Source organism: Gymnogyps californianus, chromosome 1, assembly GCF_018139145.2.
Source record: "Gymnogyps californianus isolate 813 chromosome 1, ASM1813914v2, whole genome shotgun sequence".
NCBI classification, from domain to species: Eukaryota; Metazoa; Chordata; class Aves; order Accipitriformes; family Cathartidae; genus Gymnogyps; species Gymnogyps californianus.
Genome location: NC_059471.1, coordinates 158,274,258 through 158,293,958, shown reverse-complemented (window position 1 = coordinate 158,293,958; position 19,701 = coordinate 158,274,258). Strand labels below are relative to the sequence as shown.

General features: G+C 39.9%; 1 protein-coding gene across 1 annotated transcript in view; it reads right to left on the bottom strand.

The window, feature by feature from the left end:
* RFX4 (regulatory factor X4) overlaps window positions 1-19,701 on the bottom strand; it is a 98,889-nt gene that overhangs the window by 64,488 nt on the left and 14,700 nt on the right. Inside the window, exons 2-4 of the mRNA XM_050899815.1 lie at window positions 14,314-14,400; window positions 5,889-5,949; window positions 224-347 (exon numbers count right to left, since the gene is read on the bottom strand). Of these exons, the coding sequence (XP_050755772.1) occupies window positions 224-347; window positions 5,889-5,949; window positions 14,314-14,400 (272 nt within the window). The remainder of the gene's footprint in view (window positions 1-223; window positions 348-5,888; window positions 5,950-14,313; window positions 14,401-19,701) is intronic.

Sequence of the window (19,701 nt, the reverse complement as noted above, 5' to 3'; positions counted from 1 at the left end):
ATCAAAAAATTTAGTGTATTCTGGAGTTTTGTCATGATTAGAAATTATTCCAACCGTCAAAATACTTAAAATCTTAGCCTTTGTCCAATAACTTGAATACGTAAGAGGTTCCATTCATATACCTCTATCTCTAGTGGTAAATGATGATTTAATTCTTTTCAATAATCCAAATTCACCTGAACCAGGTCAGAGCTCAAGGCATCATACTGCTGTTTAGACTTACCTTCCCAAAGCTGGCGGCATTAACAGGTTGCGTGTCATTTTTCTCACAGAAGTCCAAGTAATGCATGTAGAGAGCACTTCGAGGAATGCAAACACCTTCTGCAATCTCATAGTTCTCCTCCAGCCTTAAAAAGCAAATATCAAACAGAGAGAACTGCAAGTATGTTGGATGTCCTGTATGGTAAACAGTGTGCAAAGCCACATCTTTAAGACCAAACACTCTGGTTTCTGCTTGTCTACTAAATTTTCTCTGCTTTGTTCCTAAGTGGTCCTTCCAATTCACTTCCATAACGCTTACTTGCTTCATTTGGGTCATGCTTGCTATCAAAAACATAGGCTGTGAGTTCTCAGGCAAGTAGAGATTAGCACAAAGGGATATTGGGTTTTGACCATGCTCCAAAATGCTATTTTTAGGAAAAAATATACTAGTAATGTTACACCCTAAAAGCATCCTGCAGTAAACAAATATATGTACAACTACAAAACAACAAACATTCACTGAGAGGAAGCATTCTCTCATTATTTACAGGACAGGTCACCTTTGGTTCATGACACTCTTTTCACTCCTGTCCAGATGCAAAATTCTGTACCTTGAGGAAGCAGATGTGGCTAAAGCAAGTTATTTGCAAATACTCAAGAGTGTGCACAAAATCATATCTGTATAATATTTTCTTGCTATTGCTGATGGACAAAGTGAAAGAAGAGTCCATGATCTGAATACAATGCTGAATAAAATAGTGAAATAACACCCTCCTCTGCCTTGTAGAAACTATTATTATTCATTTACACATGCAAACACACAACTATAAAATTTTAAATTATGCATCAGATATATGAATAGGCATATGCTTCATCTTTAAAATCTGAAAATGGACTCATTATAAGTCTATAGATTAGAATAAACATTCCTTGGAAATGACATTTTTATGATTGCTGATCCAACAAAGTTCAAGAGGTATTTACATACACACTTAACTTTAAACCATAATTAATCTTGTCATCTATGGTGTCACTCATATGCATATAATTACATGTGTGCTTGTCTGCCTTGCTGGCTAGGAGAAGAAGGTAGGTGCAACTTCCTCTTAAACATATTAGAAAATTAATAGTTTCTCAAAAAAATCCAATTTTACAGTAAATAACCCCGTCATTTGATAGCTGTAGAACACCTTCCAAATATCTAGTTTCTTTCCTTCATTGCCTTTTTCAGGACCTACCTACCTTCCATTTCAGTTATCGTGATCATTTGTGACTGCAAACTATTTTAATAAGATATCCGGCTAGATGAATGGAATCAGTTTGTATGGGCAACATCTTTTCTTCCTTGGTTTCTACAGAAATATCATCATGGCATCTTTCCTCAAATTCATAGTGCTTTAACAAAACCTCCTTTCAAAACCTGGAGAGTTCGTTTGTATACTATAGCTGCTAATTGGAATGTCAGCTTCCGTGACCAAGACAGGACAGAAAGAAAAGCAGTTAATTATTTCTGTTCATATCTGATGAATTTTTCTCTTTTTCTCCTCTCTTTCACAGACAGTCATTAGTCTGACACTGAACAATGCTCCATTATACCTGAACTTTTTTTTTAATGATCAAAACCCCATCTTGCTCCACTTCTTTTATTTTCCTGTCTTTTATTTAACAACTTTATCATATTTTGAATTCAGCTTCATTCTACAGTATTGTAGAAAGATAATGAACTCAATCTTCTACCTAACAAATCATTATCAGAAATAATATATATATAACATTTTAAATGTCCTAATAAAGCCATGTGAAATCCAGTAGTTCACAATGAGACCTTTTGTACCACCACAGTATAGCAATAAAACCCCTAATCCTTCCACAGGAATGACAATTTTATCTGTCCCTATTACTGTTTCCCTCTTTATATACTTATATACTTCTAGATTAAATGAGATTATTCTATAGCAGAGTCAGGTCTGTAGTGTTGTTACAGACTTGTTTTCAGATATGAAGGCAACAGAACAACTGTAATGTTACCATTGCTAATCACATACAGGATTCTAGAGCAGATCAATTTTGATGCATTCTAACAATTTCTGAGTAACTACTAATCTGGGGAGAATTTATTACCTAGCAATGCTTTACCTTCCTCTTTTTTACTTCTTTTTACAAATGTTGCAGAAAATAGAATAGTTTTGTTGACTTTAGCTTCACAATACTGTTATTATTCGGAGCACCTACACTGTAAGCCACCAAACTGCATGGAATTAGGCTGTCCGTGCTTTGAATAATTCTGTATTTGGAGAAGTAGACACACACACAGACCCCAAACTGAGGTAAAATAAAGTTTTTTGTTTTCACTTAGTTACAATTTGGTTAACCAGTTCACCAATGAAATAACCATAAAGGTTTTAGAGCCAAGTGTTTAGCAAGCTATAGCTTTACAGATGATAATGAACACAGGAACATGGGATAAGCACAGGATACTAGGTATTGATATATTCATGCCTTAACAGTTAAATTCAAGCTTGTGTAGTTTCCCCAATTATGATGTATTTGGCAGTAATGCTACGTTTACCAAGCCTTTCACTTCATTTTGTGTCATCAACGAAACAAAACAAAAACTTCATTCCTGTTTCCAGGAAAAAGATATTTAGGCAGGGTGACAGTCATCCAGACGTGCTTCTTGGCATCTTCAGCTACTTCTTCCTCCTCCTCCTTTATAGTGTTCAATGTACTTTGCCTTTGGAGAAGTATTAAGGATAGATCCCCATGGGATGGATGTTGTTCGCTCTTTTCAGCAAGATACCATACAAGGAATAACTAATAAAGTTGGTGGCAATATGAAGCATGTGACAAAATTTACGTATTTCCCTTATGTCTTGCTTCACTTTCCCTACTACTTTCTTCCCCTTCTTTTTCCTTGCTGCTGACATTTCCTCTGTTTCTGTTCTCCAATACTCCATTGCCTTCATTAGCTGTAAATGATAGTAGCATCTAACAGTAAAAACATGACCAACTTTAACTTGGCAGACACCAGACGCTGCAGACAATTGTGGTGCTTCCATTTGCCAAAACAAGGCAAGTTTGGTACTGTACCCTGAAATCTGGTCAATAATTTACCTCACCACTTCCACCTCTTGAATCTGGCCCAGAGATTCCTGTAAGAGGGTAGGACACACGCTTACCCAAGGCTTATTCAGGTCAATTTAGTCTTCTGTCTTTCTTGACTGCGCAAAAATTTGGTCTGAGGCTTGAGCAGGCAAAACTGTCAAACATGTAAAGCTAAACCTACAGGAAGTGCTCAGTGCAGCATTTGTACAGTGCTGACCACAAAAGTTTACCAACCCATGGGTTTCTAGGTACTACCAGAGTACAAATAACCTGATGCTAATGGGTCTGGTTTTCCAGAACAGTGGAAACTCGACATCTTCACACAAAGCAAGCTTATTACTTTAGCAATTTGACCACAACTTTTGAGCTTGTAACTCTATTTAGTGTATCAAACCCAGTAGCACAGTTTCTTCAGGAAATACCAATTCAAAGCTGCAGTACACAGGCTGAAAAGCATATGGAAACCACCAGAAAACTGTTCTATGGTATGGCTACTAAGCTGGGAAACTTTTACCTACAGGTCTATTAATAAATGAGCCAATCGTATAATTCAGTTCGATGCCAGCTAAAGAAATTAAACTTGAAAACTTCATTGCTTTCTGTTCCCTCACATATTTTTGGGAGGAAAATTGAATGGAGGAAATTGCAGATGCTCTGAAAGACTCAAAAGGGAGAATGTCTGACCTACCTAAACGTCTAAGAAAAATAACACAACAGACAGGTAGTAAGCCCCCACTAGCAAGGGGGAAGGGAAGATGATGTAAGCAGCCTTTTCAGAATCAAAATTCTAGGATTCTATTGCAAACACTGCTGAATGAGCATTAGCGTGCACACTGCATTCCAGCAGGGCTCAATATCCCAGGAGTTTAGGGATTTAGTAACCTTTATGACCGAGGAAGCTTGAAAGTATTTGGCAAAAGATTGTTTACAGTATTTGCATGTTTTCTGTTGGGAACAGTATCGTTGGCATGTTCTAATTAACTCTGACTTCTTGGCTACTACGTTATTTGCTCCTGTGGAAAAGACTCTTAACTGACTCTACTGCAAAATAAACACTGTTCTGAATTTGGGACTGGTAAGCCCTGCCTGCTATTTTATTTCAGCTAGGTAGTTCTTTGTTATCCTGTTTGAACTGTGTTGAAGTTGTGTGGATGAATAATGGAAAATAATAAAATACCTTTATGACATTTCACTATTATTTTAACAATTTTCTCTGTCTGTAGTCACTCTATTCACTTTTCTTGAACTTCTGAAAAACAGCACTTCTGTGATACAAATAGGTACAAAGAAGCAATAGTTCAGAACTAAATGCCTTCATTTATATTTGCACATCTCATTATTTGCACTGGAAGTGTCTGCAAGTTTCTGCAAGGCAGAACACTGAATGCTTGCAGCAACCTATCCTAAATCAACCCCCAAGTCTTAGGGTTTTTTAAATCTAAAATTTAACTGATCAACTTTAGAAAGCAAATATAGACTAAATAATCCAAATCTCTTTATGCATATTTCACAGAATCATAGAATTTCACAGGCAGAGAAAAAGAGTGAAATTCACTGAATGAATTATTCTTTACTGTTTGTTCAGTTAGATCTCCCAAGAGACTGACAGATGCAGAAAAATAATTTTGCTAACATTTTGCTAAAAACCCCACGGCTTTTGCCAATAATCTTATCTTTTCATCCAGAAAACTATGAGAAGTACTTATAGGTGAAGTAAAGGCCTTTCTTTAAAAGACTTAAAACAAGCTAAGGAGTATGGGTTTTCAGATAAGCATGCTCCAAGGCTTCTCTGTAACAGAGTTCTGTTCTGCCAGATACAAGGAACCTCCTGAAAGACGCTTGATCACTTACAATATTAAGAAAGCTAAACCAGAATTGAAAACCTAAATTAAGGGAAAAGTCAACAAAGTCTAAGAGATAACCTATAGAAAGGGATATCAGAAGTATAAGTAACATTACAGAACATGCAGCCTAAAATACTGCTGTAAATCACAGTGAATAGCACTTGTTCATTTTTCATAGCACAGTAGACTAACTCACAAACTTTCCTCTCCCTATGCTCTCTTTCTCTCTTCCTAATTGCCCTTCCTTTTTTCCCCTCACTAAATTTGCAAGGGGATTTTGACAAATGAATCAAACCTCAAACTCACTCTCTTCTTTTGTTGTCTTCTACGTTAAATTACAGAGATCTTATTTCAGTAAAACAGTCAGTAAAGGTGGGCTTCATCATACGCTGAAATAAATATGAGTCTTGAAAAAAATTCTCAGTACTAGTTTTCTTTTTGTAACAAATATAACAATGATGACAAACCACAAATCACCAGCTGGCAAGGTGGCAAACAAATATGCCAAGTAGATCTTCTAAACTATATCAGAGGTTTCCTGCGTTCAAACAAATCCCATAAGAGTAAGACATTCATTGAGAAATGCTGTGCAGGATGCTAATGAGCAGATTAAACACATACATTAGAAGTATCTTTAGAACTGTATACGATGTCCAAGACCTCTATTCACTTCAGCTGAAAAAAGTATAAGAAAAAACGCTAACAGGTTTTCTTGATTTTTTTTAAAAGGTATCTTACCATTGCAGTGTAGCTGGAGTTGAGTGTGGTTTCGATGCTCTATTATTTTCTTTTTCCTCATCTGTTAAGAAACAAAAAAATACTATGTAATTTCAGTGGGAATTGCTCAGGCATTTATGAACTGGTGACGAATTATCTGATTAAAAAAACGTTCTCAAGTGCCAAAGCTTTCTCAAAATATTGGCTAAATTGTGGAAATATAAATAACGATGTTCCCTAAGCTAGCATCCGTAGATACTGCTTAAGGCAATAAACCATGCAAACATCACTGGTAGTAGGAGCAGAGCGGTACATAGGAATAATGACATTGGAAAGGATAAATTTATATGAAAAAAACCCAACTCTTAGACCTCTAGCAGCATGTCAGAACATAAAAACACTTTCACCTGCTTTAAGAGAACAGTTGCCTTACCCAAGTTTTATATTAGATGAGGCATTTAACGTAATGGGGTTCACCCACTGTTGCAATCCTAACATATGATATATACTAGAAGTTTATAAATTTACAAAGATTAATTCTGAACAAGAAAAATTGAAATTAAAAACATTCTATAATGTACTTTATTCCTTTTCAGATAATTTTTCTGATAGTATTCCTCATTAACTGTTTCCAAGGTAACTCTCTGATCTGCTGACTTTCCAAAAATTTGAATAAAAGATTAATAAAGAAAAAGGTAATTAAAATAAAACTCTTAAAATATTGGATTCTTCCTAGTTCACATTAGTTCTTTTGAAACAATTTAAAAGTATGTATAGAATAATTCCTATTAAATTGTGATTTGCAAAGCATATAACACATTCCTAGGTGAAAGCTGGAGTGAAGCAGAATCAGCATCTCCAGAAGGGTATTCTTTGGGAAACACTGTTGTATCAAACACAGTTTGATATTTTAACAACTTTGTCCCTGATGAAAGCATTAAGTGTAGAAGGCTTTGATACCTAAACAATGAGGTAAACCACTGTGCCTGTACACCATGCTGCAAGTTTCATTTCTTCATACAATTAACTTTTAGAAGTTATTTAAGTGAGCCTTTAGGATGCTGAATCTTCCTAGGGATTCAGAGGAGGGAGCCGCGCTATCTCCTCTGAACATCAGACCCCATTGGGAGGCCTTTTGTGCAGTCCCAAGAACCAGTGCACACAAAAAAAATGCCACTTTGGAAAACACTGTCTTCAGCCCTCGCGTCACAGTATTTCTTCCATTACATATATGGCAAGTTGTGTTAACCGAACATCCTTTAGCCTGCGAGGCCGGTCCCCTGAATGTCAGGAAAATCCAGATTTACAGTTACCCGCAGACACTGCGAGCAGCCCTTCTTCTGCATCTGCATGACAATAGGCCTCTAATTATTGGACCGCACACTCCTTCCCTGCCTTTCAGGGGCCCGCTTTTATTCAGCTCATAGGACCAACATACACATTTCAAATCACTTTTAAATTGTGTTTTTCATTTGTTTTTCCTAAACAAACGGTCGGCATGCAACAAACCTTCGGCACACAGGGCTTGAATGCCGAGCGGCCGTGGCTGCCACAGGCCGCTGACGCTCGACAACAGCCCCCGGCCTCAGCGGCGGCAGGACAAATGCCTTCTCCGTAGCGGGAGGCAGAGCCATGCAGCACGGATTTAAACCACTGGGTAGATAAAATAGTTGGGGCTGTCCCCTCTCACAACACCGACCATTTTTCCCGTCTTACCCTTAACTGACAGCACAGACACCCTAAGAAGAGCTTGCCTGGCTCCAACCTTCCCTGAGGAGAGGCTTGGGGAGGAGGGGACGGCCATGTCTGCCCTGCTCTGTGGTGGGAAGAGCCTTCTGGGTTGAGTTTCACGGTTTTCCAGGTGACAGGGGACAAGGGAGCCCGGCTCGGAGGTGCAAGAGCACCTGCTGGGAGGGCAAGTGAGCCCTGGCATGGAAGGCCCCATAGTTGCCATGGAGGGGCAAGCGGCAGGTGGCCTGACCAGAGCCCGGTCCAGTCCTGCATCCTGCTGTATCTTCCCGGCTGCCCCGGCCAGCAAAAAAATAGGCAGCAGGGCTGGGAGGGACGCGCAGGAGTTATGGCAGCTCCCCAGGCTTGGGGCACAGAGGCTGCTGCAGCTTCCTTCACCCACGAGCAGGCTGGCCTGGCCTGCCAAGGCCCTCCAGGTGCCCAGCAGCCGGTGGCCTCCCAACTGTTCCTGAGGTAAAAGTGAAAGGGAGATAGTTATGAAAGGTTCATCTCAGCAAAGTGTTGCAGGGAGTAAAGTACTGGCTGGGGCGGGGGGCTTTCCTCTGCTTTAGTAATGAAAATTACAGCTCGCAGTCATGTGGGGTGCGCAGGCCTTGCCAACAGGGACCCAAAACACAAAGGCACTGCAGCGCCTTTCTATGACCGGAGGGATTCAGGCCTTTGCTGTTGCGGGGAGGGAGTCGGCACAGCGAGGTACAACCACCAAAGCTGCTGCCTTTAGGTATCAGCAGCATGTGGGGGCCCAGTCCTCCTCCTGTGCCCCACCGTCTTCTTGTTCAAATTAAGGTTATTGCTTCCCAGGTGGAAGTCATCCAATTTCTTAATCAGTATTTTCTATGTCAGTGTCAAAGCCTACTATCCACTGGTTTAAGTTCAGTGTACAGTTGGTTTCTACCTCACTGGAAATTGCTAGGGGGATGCAAATTGGAAAGGCTGAAAGCCACTGACCTAAATAACCCCTTGTCTAACTAAGGTGCAGAAATTCTAAGCCTCTGCCTGTGAAACCAAGAGGTACTACTCTCCCCCTCCCCAGAATAAAACTTTTGATTATCTTTCTTCATTTAAGGGGGCTAGTATTCAGAGGTCTGTTACTAGATGGCTTTCACCCGTGCTAACTAGACTTAATTTTCCCCTGGATATGTGGCCCTCTATCAGACATCAAGCCAATAGCTAAATTATACAATATTAGAATCTCTACATCGCTTCCATCCCCGCCCCCCCCCCCCAGCTGTTTTTCACTCACATTAAGAGTGAGAACCTGTGTGTGAGCAGGTGCTTTACCTAACCTGCCTGCAGACACACTACAAGCCAGCCATACTCAGCTCCTCCCACGTAAGGATTTGTTTTAACAACACAAACTAACAGTAAGATTATAAACTGCAATTTAAATCTCCCTCCTCAGGTAAGTCTGCTTCCTGGGGATCCTTCTTCAAGACTCTTCAGCATCCTCCGCTAACTGTCCCTTAAAACCAAGAAGGAGAATGATGGACTTTGAACTTATTCAAAAAAATCCTTTAAGCACCATTTTCCATCAAAATATTACCCATTGAACAATTGGATCTTCAACAAAACTGAATTTTTCACAGAGTTAGTGCTTGTCTCCCCCAAAATCAAGTCTCTGTGCAAGAAAACAGAATTTTTTTTTGTTTTCTGCCAATGGACCAGCTGTCAGCCAAAATGTTTCTCATGTTCACCAGATGTTAGCTAAAATACTTATTTTCAGAAAACTTTCACTTTTTTATTAAATAGCTGGAAAGAATAGCACATGGTATAGGAATGGAGGGGACCTAGAAATACAAACTTTCAGTATTACATATACAAGCACCTTATTCTACCTTGTATAGTTTAACAATATAATCTCATCAGATAATTGACGAGCAGAAAATAATAAATATCCCTATTCCTTATATTTTAGTTGGTAGCAGGGCACTTAATGGCTTCCCTATTGAGCAGGGAACGTTTTGTGTAACTCTTGACTCAGGTCTGATCCCAGATCTGTTTGTACAGCATGAAAGAGGTAAGAAATGCTGTTTTCCCTTACTTTTTAGCCTATCATTTTATCAGTCCCCATCAGAACAATGCTGTAGATTAAAATGAACCCATACCTTTTAAAATTCAATACTTTTAAAATCCAATCTATTTTGTAAAGAAAGGAAATAAAGACACTGAAAAGAAGTCTTGCTTCGAGGCATTGTCAAAGAACAGAGCTGACAATTCTTCTGTGACAAATCCAAAAGGACTTGAAGTCATGAGGACAAATCCTGCTCCTGATGCACAGCTGCAGGTGTTCACACATACGGCAACCGCACAGCACCTCAGGGAGAAACCCATTTGCTAGGAGCAGATCTCACTCCACTGCCAGTAGGATTCCAAGGAAAGGTATCTTCAAGGTACCTGGTTAGGTGGGAAACCTGGTACTCATCCCAAGCTGAAAGCAGGTAATAGCTTAGACAGCTGCAAGTAAAACTCTCAGCACAGAAGAGGCCTTCAAAGATATTAAAAACTGGGATCACCAATGTACTAGAAAAATAATATTTCTTGGCTCCCAGAGATATCAGAGAACCTTTTTCTTCCCAAACTCCATGGAAGTTTCTTTGCTAACAGCTCTTTCTCCTTTCAAAATTCTGTTTCAAAGCCACCAGAGTAGAGTTCTGTTTGTACCTTGTGCATATGTTTGTGGCTTTCCCTGAACTCTCAGTAGTATCCTCTAACTTCTGCTGTCTGATTTTAGGTACAGCTCAAGGGATTTCTTGCTTCTTGGAGCAAGACATGGAGACAATAGGAACTATGCTCAGCACCTCTTTAAGCATGCTGCCTTAAACACAGTAAGTGGAACATCCACAAAGTGAAGACCCTGCATTAGTACTCCTTTTTCTAAAATGTTGATGTTAGTCTGTTTGTCATAACTAAAGTGGAGTTAAAGCTCTGCTTTCCACTGTGGAGATAACAGAAGAGTCCTGTAGTTTCCAGTGCTGCTTCTGTGTGTCTCAGAGAACCTCTGAGGAGCTAATATGTTATTAGTAGCTTTATATAGATAAAATCCTTCCCTGAGTTCAGGTAGCTCCATGCCTTTCAGAGCAATAGCCTCTTCCTCTGTAGCCCCTGCAGTCCAGGTTCTGACTGTTCTCAAAAGCGATTTGTCCTTAGCTAAAATTAAGTGATAGTAAGAAGCTACTTTGTCTCTTACTTACATGTAGCCATAAATAAGATTCAGGCTCATTAGCATGTATTCCATGCTTTTAAAATAGTGGGATTTTTTAAAACCCTCTGAGAAATATGGGCACATAGTTCTAATTGAACAGGTATGATTTAAAAAGAAAGAATTTTCCCCAAGGAAAATTTCAACAAAACCAAGTAGCTCTTTTTAAAATATTTTTTTCCAATGGAAGAATAAGACGTTCAGTTCAAAAAAAAAGAAAATATTGGATAAATCTTCCATTTCAGCCAGTCTGAACACGGATTTTGAACACTGCTTTTGAAGTGCAAAAAGTAGTCTGAATCTTTTCTTTTATCTCATATGAACTGTCTACACGTTCACATTTCTAAATATGCAAGAAGATTTGGACAAGCAACCCTTCCACTTCATCATGTAACGTCATGACTCCTTCCCCATGGAACTGAAGTTGAAACTTTCATAATCCTTGAATAGTATTCTTCCAGACCCCATTTCAATTTGGACAATCTGGCTCAACGCACAGTACACAGAAAATGTTGTGGGTTTGGGTTTTTTTAATTATTAGATATGAGGTTGTGCCATTCCCTTTTCCTGTGGATCTTTTGACTAACAAGTAGAGTGTGGAAGTGGTGGAAGGAAAAATGTTTAAAAAACTGGAAACTGAAATAAAATTTACCTAGAATTTTTATATTAGGGTGTAAAAGCTGTGTTTTGGGAGAGGTCATAAAAGTTTCCAAGAGGGTAAGAAGCACCCCAAGAAGCAGCGAGACCATGGGAATCCACAGCTATGAGTCATTTCTTCCCTTCACAATGTCATGCAGGTTCAAGAGCCCTGGAGGTGCCTGGATGAGAACAGAAGATTGCAAAGGACCCCTGTGGCCTGAAGTATGGTTCTGTAGCATACTTCAACTGTAGAAAAGGAGACCAGCAAAACTATTACTCTTGTCCCAAAACCCTATGAACTCTAAAAACACCCAGGAAAAAATAGTCACAAGAACAAGCATGATACTGAGTAAGAACATTATCAGTTCACAGTGCAAATTCTCATAGTCTTCACTGGATGCAAGGCCAAAAAAAAAAAAAAAAACCCACACCAAAACCACATTTTCTCTGGTAAAGTCCAGCCAACAGCTACCTAATGTATTTAGAGACAAAAAACTAGTCAAGAGAAAGATGGATGATGCCTTCTTTTGGCTGCAGATGAAAACTGGAGCTCTATTGACAACAGCAATTTGACCACCGTTCTGAAGAATTCAAATAGGGTTACGTAGGTTTTCTAAAAACATTTTGCCTCCTGCTGTTTGTAAATGTATGACAGAGGCTGGACAAAGTGACACAACAGTTTGGAAATTTCTTGGTTGGTGTGTGGGCACTGTTAGAGAAATGTTAGAAAGAACTCAAGGGCTGGAAAGGAGCACATAGTACAATGATTTCTAAGGTGAAACTTCTAGTTTGTGCTGGATTTCACAGATTACCGATCTTCTTGCTGCTGGGCAAGTGGCTTATTTTTCTTTTATACTTCTTCCTCTTCACCCTCTCCGCTCCCTCCCCTCACCCCCCAAAACAAGGATGACTTTTCAGGTGGATTAATTCTCTTATCTGCACTACAGAAATGTTGGTATCAGTGCAAAGGAAGCATCTGGAAGAACTGGCTATTAAGAAGGAAGCTAGATAAAATCAGCTCTCATTTGGGTTTCCATTATATACTGTGACAATGTCTTCTGCACACAAATTGTGGGATAAATTCATTTATATATGTTTTATCAGTTCTAAATTTGCCACCTTTCATTATCATCACTTGCCCCTTAATTCCAGTACCAGAAAACAGAATTAACAACCATCCAATCTTCTCAGTGCCATTGTCTGAAATACCTGCTCTTGCTAACCCACTCAGGTCCACTTCTTACTGTCCCTAGGTATGTGGAAGTTTTCTCATGCTTGCATTTAAGCTCAAAGCACATATGACAAACTACCACTAGTTTTGCTACAACCTATTTAGGGTAATAGATCTAGAACAGAACATAGAAGACCTATAATTATGACATTATAATTTTTTTTTAATATAGCTAGTGGTGCTAAATAATTACCTTGACAATACTGTCTTGAACTGTGAGTCTAAGGAAAAGCTCACTAAAGTCAATGGGGTTGAATCCTGAATTCTGACCCTATTAAGAATCTGAAGTCACATCTCATTCATTACCAATTCTTTCCATCACTTTCTCAGTAGCATCAGAGTGAAATCAATTTTGTAAGTCTCACAGGTTCTAAAATGCAAATTAACAGGCAGATGTTTTTTGTTTTTCACTAAAATTCACTACAATTTTATTTTTAAACAGAAACTAATTTCTAATTCCTTAATTTTTAAAAACCAAAAAACCCAAACCTGTCCAAGTTTTGTTGTCTGTCTTTAAGGATTCTTGTCCACTGTTCTTAGCTTGGGAGTCATGAATAAATACCATGTTTCTAACAAACACCTCCTTTCTCCTTCAGAAGAGATATTGCCTCAAAAGAGATCCATGGACAAATAAGAGTAGGGCCCCAATATAGCAAATTCCGTGATCCACTAAAACACTGTGCTGCAAGGCATGTAATTTTACTATGACAACAAAATAAAGTAGTTCTCTTAAAAAGCAAAAAACGTAAAAGGGACATTCAGTAATTAAGAAGTTATTAAAAATACATTTTCTAAACTTATGTGCTTGAATATTATAAAAATGTGAGTCTTTCTGAAATAAAGAATTCAGCCTGCATTAATATCTTGTAACCTGAACTAACATATGAAGTCCAGTGAGGAAAACTAACGTGAAGAGTATTTTGCTTTAGGCAAATTAAGTAGAATAGAAATTGCATAAACAGGGAAAACTAAATGGTAAACTAAAAATTGTCTTACAATTTTAAAAAGAAACAATTAGGTTATTTTAAGGTATTTGGGGGTCTTTTTAATTACCTGCTGTTGCTAAAAATCAAGATCTAAAATTACTATAACTAGAAGAGGTAAAAGAAAATAGCTATTTTAAAATCAGCTAGTTTTATAATTGTTTCCTCTCTATGACTAAAAAGGAAGCAATATCATGATTTAATATGTGGGATTTTTTAAATCTGATGATTGTTTAATTCTTAAAAGAAAGATTTTATATGTATGACTTGATATAGTAGTATTGAAAAACAGCACAATTTTTCCTGTATTTCAACTGCATGGTGTTCACCAGTGAAAAGCAAAACAGATGGTTTTACTCATGAGCTAATACTAACAGCACATTTTAGAGGTCATCCAACCTTTATTCACTGACACACAAATTCTTCTGGTTGTTTTAAACATTAGATAGTATTACTTCCTTTTAAATAATGCAAAATAGCAAATATTCCAGAAAAAAAATATTAATAATATTGGATGTGTCAAGTGAGTTGACGCTTTAAACTACAGAGTACTAAAAATATCACCAAGATGTAGCAACTTATATAGCAGGAAATTAGCACTTGAACACATTCACGCTCATTGTAAATGAATGACAAGTTACTTACTTTCATCGTTAGAAACATTCCCCAGAGAGGTGTGACTGGAATAACGTTTGTTTTCACTTTCATTGAGACATCGTTCAATCCAACTCTCTGCAAAAGAACAAAGATGCTCTTTTTTTGTGTTTGTCTTTGCATAAAAAATAAACTCCCAACATATAAAACTAAATAAAGCACCGGTTTTCAACAGATGGTGTTCTGTAGTGTTTCTGTTAAAACATGCTCAGTCTGAGGTTATTTAGCAAGAAAATCCTTTCTTGCTTTCAAACTTAGCTGTTGCTTTTTAGTTTCATTTTTTGTCTGTTTGTTTTTAAACGACAGAGGCTGAAACACTTCCATGCACATAACAAAGCTCCTCAGGATATTCTCTCCTCTCCCCATCACATGATACATTAAAAAAAAAAATCATCTCATGTGGGCAACTGAGACACATAAATTGCATTAATTTCTAAGTCTTAGTCTGGCAAAGACTTATGTACTCAATTATTTCCACTGGTTTTTAAAGAACTCTTCATGTGTGTAAAATCAATCATTCATGTGAATTTTTGTTACAGCAGGGCTCAAACTGCGCTCTCTGAAGTCCAGTCCTACAACCCCATTCACCCTGGTGGAGCCCAAGGCCCTACCGAGATCTTCTGCACGCTGGTACGAGTCCAATGTAGCAAGTCAGCAGCCACTGAGCTACTTTAACCTTTGTCACCCCACGGTGGGTACTTAACCACTCCTGTCCTCCCTCTTTCTCACTTCCAATTTATTCCCGCCAGTCAGATGAGGTACAGCATTACATTGATTTGACTCTGCTGTTCTTCTTTCTGGAAGCTATAACGTACGTCCCCTGATGACTTTAGAGGATGCACCAGGCTCGGCAGAATTTACTGTTACAGGTCTTCAGGGCAAAAGTTGCACCTTCCTACGTGTTTCCGTGGACAAAGTATGAAATATGAGTGCCTGAGTTTGCCTGGAGTCCCTGGATGTTGCTGCAATAAACTGATGTCCCTCATAAGATTATTTTTCAAAGGCATGCACGTGGGCAGAAATGAACTTATGCTTACAGAGCACCCTGTGGTCAAAGCAAGAAAAAGAAGGGATAGGTGGGAAGGCTGCAAGGTAACCCCACAAGTTATGACAGGAAACAACTCTAGTGAGCGAAGAGAGCCACAAGAAATAAGGGGAAACAGGCCTTGCTGTCAGCAAACCGCCAGAGCCAGAAACACCTTCAAAGACACGGAAATGGCTGCAGATTCCTTTCCATAAACCACCCCCCAGACACATCAGGCTACCAGCACAGTGCAGGCAGCAGTCTGCCAGCCAGAGAAAGCCCATCACAGCAGCAGGCTTGAAGGGAAAGCAGCAGCCCAGTGTCGGGAAAGCTGCCCATCTAGTTTATAGAAGCTAAAAGTTGGTATGACTTCATTTCAGCGCTAGATGCCAATAAATAAATGTATGAATAGTCATGGCCAAACACATCCTGCAGAAAAAATGCTTTTTAAACTTCTGTGTATTCCTCTGTACACACACTTTCCACTGCCACACAAACAAAAGGGCAATGGCATCTGTGTAAGACTTCAGAAAGGGTCTGCTGAGAGCCTTTCAGGGTTGATTTCCAGGCCCTGCCACGAGACTCCAGGTACTGTTGCTTTGTGAGCTTCTGGTTTTCAGGCAGCGTAAGAGAGGTTGTGGCAGCTCCAGGCCATTCCCTTCCCTCTGCCTGTTTGCCCGCGTATTCACAGCAGGAACACGCTGCGGTGCTGCCTTCATCAGTACAAGCATATCCCTGTGTGCATCTTCCTCATTCCATCAAACTGCCCTGTGCCTAAGGAGCCTCACAACTGCACTGCCTCTTCCCTATAGCCTGTTCCTTTGAGGTACTTCTCTGAAAATCAGCAAAAATAACTCTTGTTGTCAATAGATTTTTCAGGATATTTCTTCCCCATCAAATTCAACACAGCCTTGTATCATTTCAAGATTGCTGACACCGCAACTTAAAACTTGCCGGCAAGGCCTGTGCTGTCTAATCAGCTCCTGCTCAGTCACTAACCCACAAGCCTGCAGCAACTCTAACTTTGAGGCTTTCCCTTCTCATGCTGCTCAGCTGCATCGGGTGGGGGCGTATCACCTCCTTGTGTAAAGGCCAACACAACGATACCGCTGCTTTGTGCCAGATTTCTTTTACTGCCTTAAAACTGAGCTAATAGTTCTCATCTCTCCTCTCCCATTTTAGTACCGTGAGCTGGGGGACAGGAGCCTGGATCCTCACAGATCACTACGAGGTGAAGAGAAACTTGCTGCCAAGGACAACATCAGAGAGAGGTGCAAGAAGCCTTGAGAAAGATTACCCTACCTCCTCCTCCTCCTTTCAGCGCACAGCCATGGCTGCATATAATTCCCTTGGCTCTGAGCCCAGCTGCAGGGAGTAAAAGCAAAGGCGGCTGCCATTAGCGCCAAGGAGAGACCGATGCCCAGCTCTGCCCTTTCTTTTCCTCCCAGCACCAAGAGCTGGGAAGCTGGGACGCATCCTCTTCCCTCAGCAGCAGGGAACTGGCAGCAGCCATCTTTAGTCACGTTCCCTGCCTAAGTAGTAGGAAAAAAAACTTTTTAAGTGTCACTTGATAGCAATTTTCACCATCCTTGTTCACGTACTGTCCCTGATAACTGCGCATACACCCCTTTTTCATTGGTAAAACAGGCGGTTTACGCTGCAAGATATAGTGTCTCTGGAGTAGGGCGCAGTTACTGTTTAATTATGTGCTGCAACTCCTTTGGTCCTGAATCACCCCGGTTCAGCTCGCTGCAGCCTGAGTCTGGCTTTGTCTTTGTGGCCTTGCATTTAAATAGCTGATAGAAATTCTTCAAGCCTGAAAAGATACATGACCTGTCTGGCAGCAAAGAATGAAGAAAACTAACTCTTTTGAGCAAAAATGTCAGGGAGTTTATGGCAAATTTGTCAAATTATTTGGCAGATGACAAAATGCGACAAAACCAACTAGCTATTTAAAGGCTGTATTATCTCATAAACTGAGTGACGTAAGTATAAATAAATAAGCATTCTAATAAATACCTTCATTTAATAAGTAGATATTTTTTACTGTTTGTATAAAGAAAAAAAGTTTTTACAAAGTTTTTAACTCCCAATATTAATAAGAATGCCTTCAGGTATTAACAGAAAATACAACCACAGTTTTGCTGAAATTTAAAATATTCTGTTCAGGAGCCCGCAGATCCCAGATATGACAGCACCTGCCTAAAATAAAACAAAAACAAAAAAAAGACAAAGAGGCAGAGCAAACAAAATAAACAGTCAAAAGTAAGTCTGACTTTTAGAAGTTCTTGCAGAGTTAGTACCATTAAATCCTGCCCCAGCATAACGAACCCACTGGGCAGAGCCCTGCACACGTCGAATGCTCTTGTCCTCACAACACGCAGGTGTACCACCCGGCTGCACTGGTGTCTGTCCCAGGCAGTCCAGCTGCAGAGCCGGAGGAAGAGACCCGTGGCTAACCCCTCGTGTCTCTAGGCTGAGGTTTCATCACTTGCTCCCAAGGCTGATGCCAATCACACTACACCACTGTACTAGACAAGCATTGAGTCACACAGTATGGAAGGTTTTATGTGATTAAAGCCTAAATCATTGCGCTTGGACCTTACAAACTTCTCGTAGACAGGATTTCACATCAGGAACAGTCACAGAATAATGGAGAGTTCAGGTGGTGATTAAGCAGAAGTGCATATCAGACCTGATAACAATGAAGAATCATTCACACAACACGCAGAAAACTCAGATTTCTAGTGGGAAGTGCTTGTGAGAGCAAAAGAAAATACAATCCATCTCATACAGGATGTATTTTTACTCGCTGCGTTTTGAGTCTATCAAGTCTTCAGGCATTTCCTCTGCCTGCTCTCTAGGACTCCTTCCCACCCTGAGCCCCAGCATACTGTACCCTCAGTTGTACCAGCACAGTGGTTTGAGCAAGGATCAGCGCTAGCCAAAAAACATCCAGGCAAAATAAATAGATTAATTAATATCTAGTAGTAAAATGTAGTGTAGTCACATACTGATAACTGTACTGTGACACAGTATGGAAACTATTACGATCTTATTAGCAAAGAATGCAAATAAGGTGTATTTAATGGCATTTTGAAGATGCACCTTTAAATACTATATCAACTATTTAATTTCGCAAAGATCAAATGTGAATTATAATGAAGCACACAACTAAGTCCCTCAGCCTTACAATTTTTGTTATATAATTTTGTATACCACTGAATACAAATACATTGTATCTTCTGCAGGATTCCAACATGAGGGAAAGGAGATGGTTATTCAAATTACAATAATTTTTCCAGTGTCAATTTTCTGACAGAATAACTTATTATGACACAAACAAAACATATAAATTGTTCCCAATGAAGTGCTGAAAGATGGATTAAAAAGAACTATGGAACTACTTCTGGCCCTCATTTTGCCTCTTCTATTTTTCATCCTAATCTTGCTAAGACTGACACATCCACTGAACCTCAAGCATGAGAGTATTCCTCTTCTATCAAACGTGCCCACCACACTTTTAACAATGGAATATTAAATTGAGCTTGTTTTCAAAAGCTGGCAGAACAGAGGCCTGCATGGCTTTCCCTTGGGCCCACCAAGGCTCTTCTCTTCACACCAACAAGCATAATTTTATTTGTATGGTGCTTCAAACACTGAACTGGGAAGGCAGGCCTGGGACTCCCCGAAATAGAGGCAAACACACGAGAGCTGCTCAGGGGCAGGAGCTTTCATGAACTATCAGAAAAGAGAAGCATGAACTGTTTTTTAAGTATATCTTTGACAAATTATTTTGACACATTATCTCCTTCAGAAGGAAGGGTTTGCTCCTGGAAGACAGCTTTGCAAGGCTTCTCCCTACAGAGCCTCAGTTGAGGTGAGAGAATACAGCAGAGGTGCCTGCGTACTGTCAGTACATTTAATGAGATAATTACTCCCTCTTGTTTGTATAATGGTTATTGGCTTAGCATATTTGCAGCCCAGAAAAAAAAGCATTCATTGCTCCCACATGTGCGTGGCCATAGCAAGAGCAGTGTGAGAGCCACCTGGGCTCTGCTCTGCAGAGGGGAAGAGGAGGTGGGCCTGATCGCAGCCAGCAGTGGCTTCTGCAGCTGCTGTCCTGACAGGAGGGTTAAGAGTTGCTGCAGCATCAGCACAACCTGTAATCACAGCCTCTTCTGGCCTTTGAATTCCACCATGTCCTGCTCGGCACCCAAGCAAGATGGCAAAAGCAGCTGGAGGGCCTGTGCCGCACAGCTGGGAGGTGAGCGTACCCAGAGCCACCGGCTGCAGCCCTGTGGGCACATGTGTGCGTGTGTGTCCTGAAGGGACATTAAGAGATTTTCCGGGCA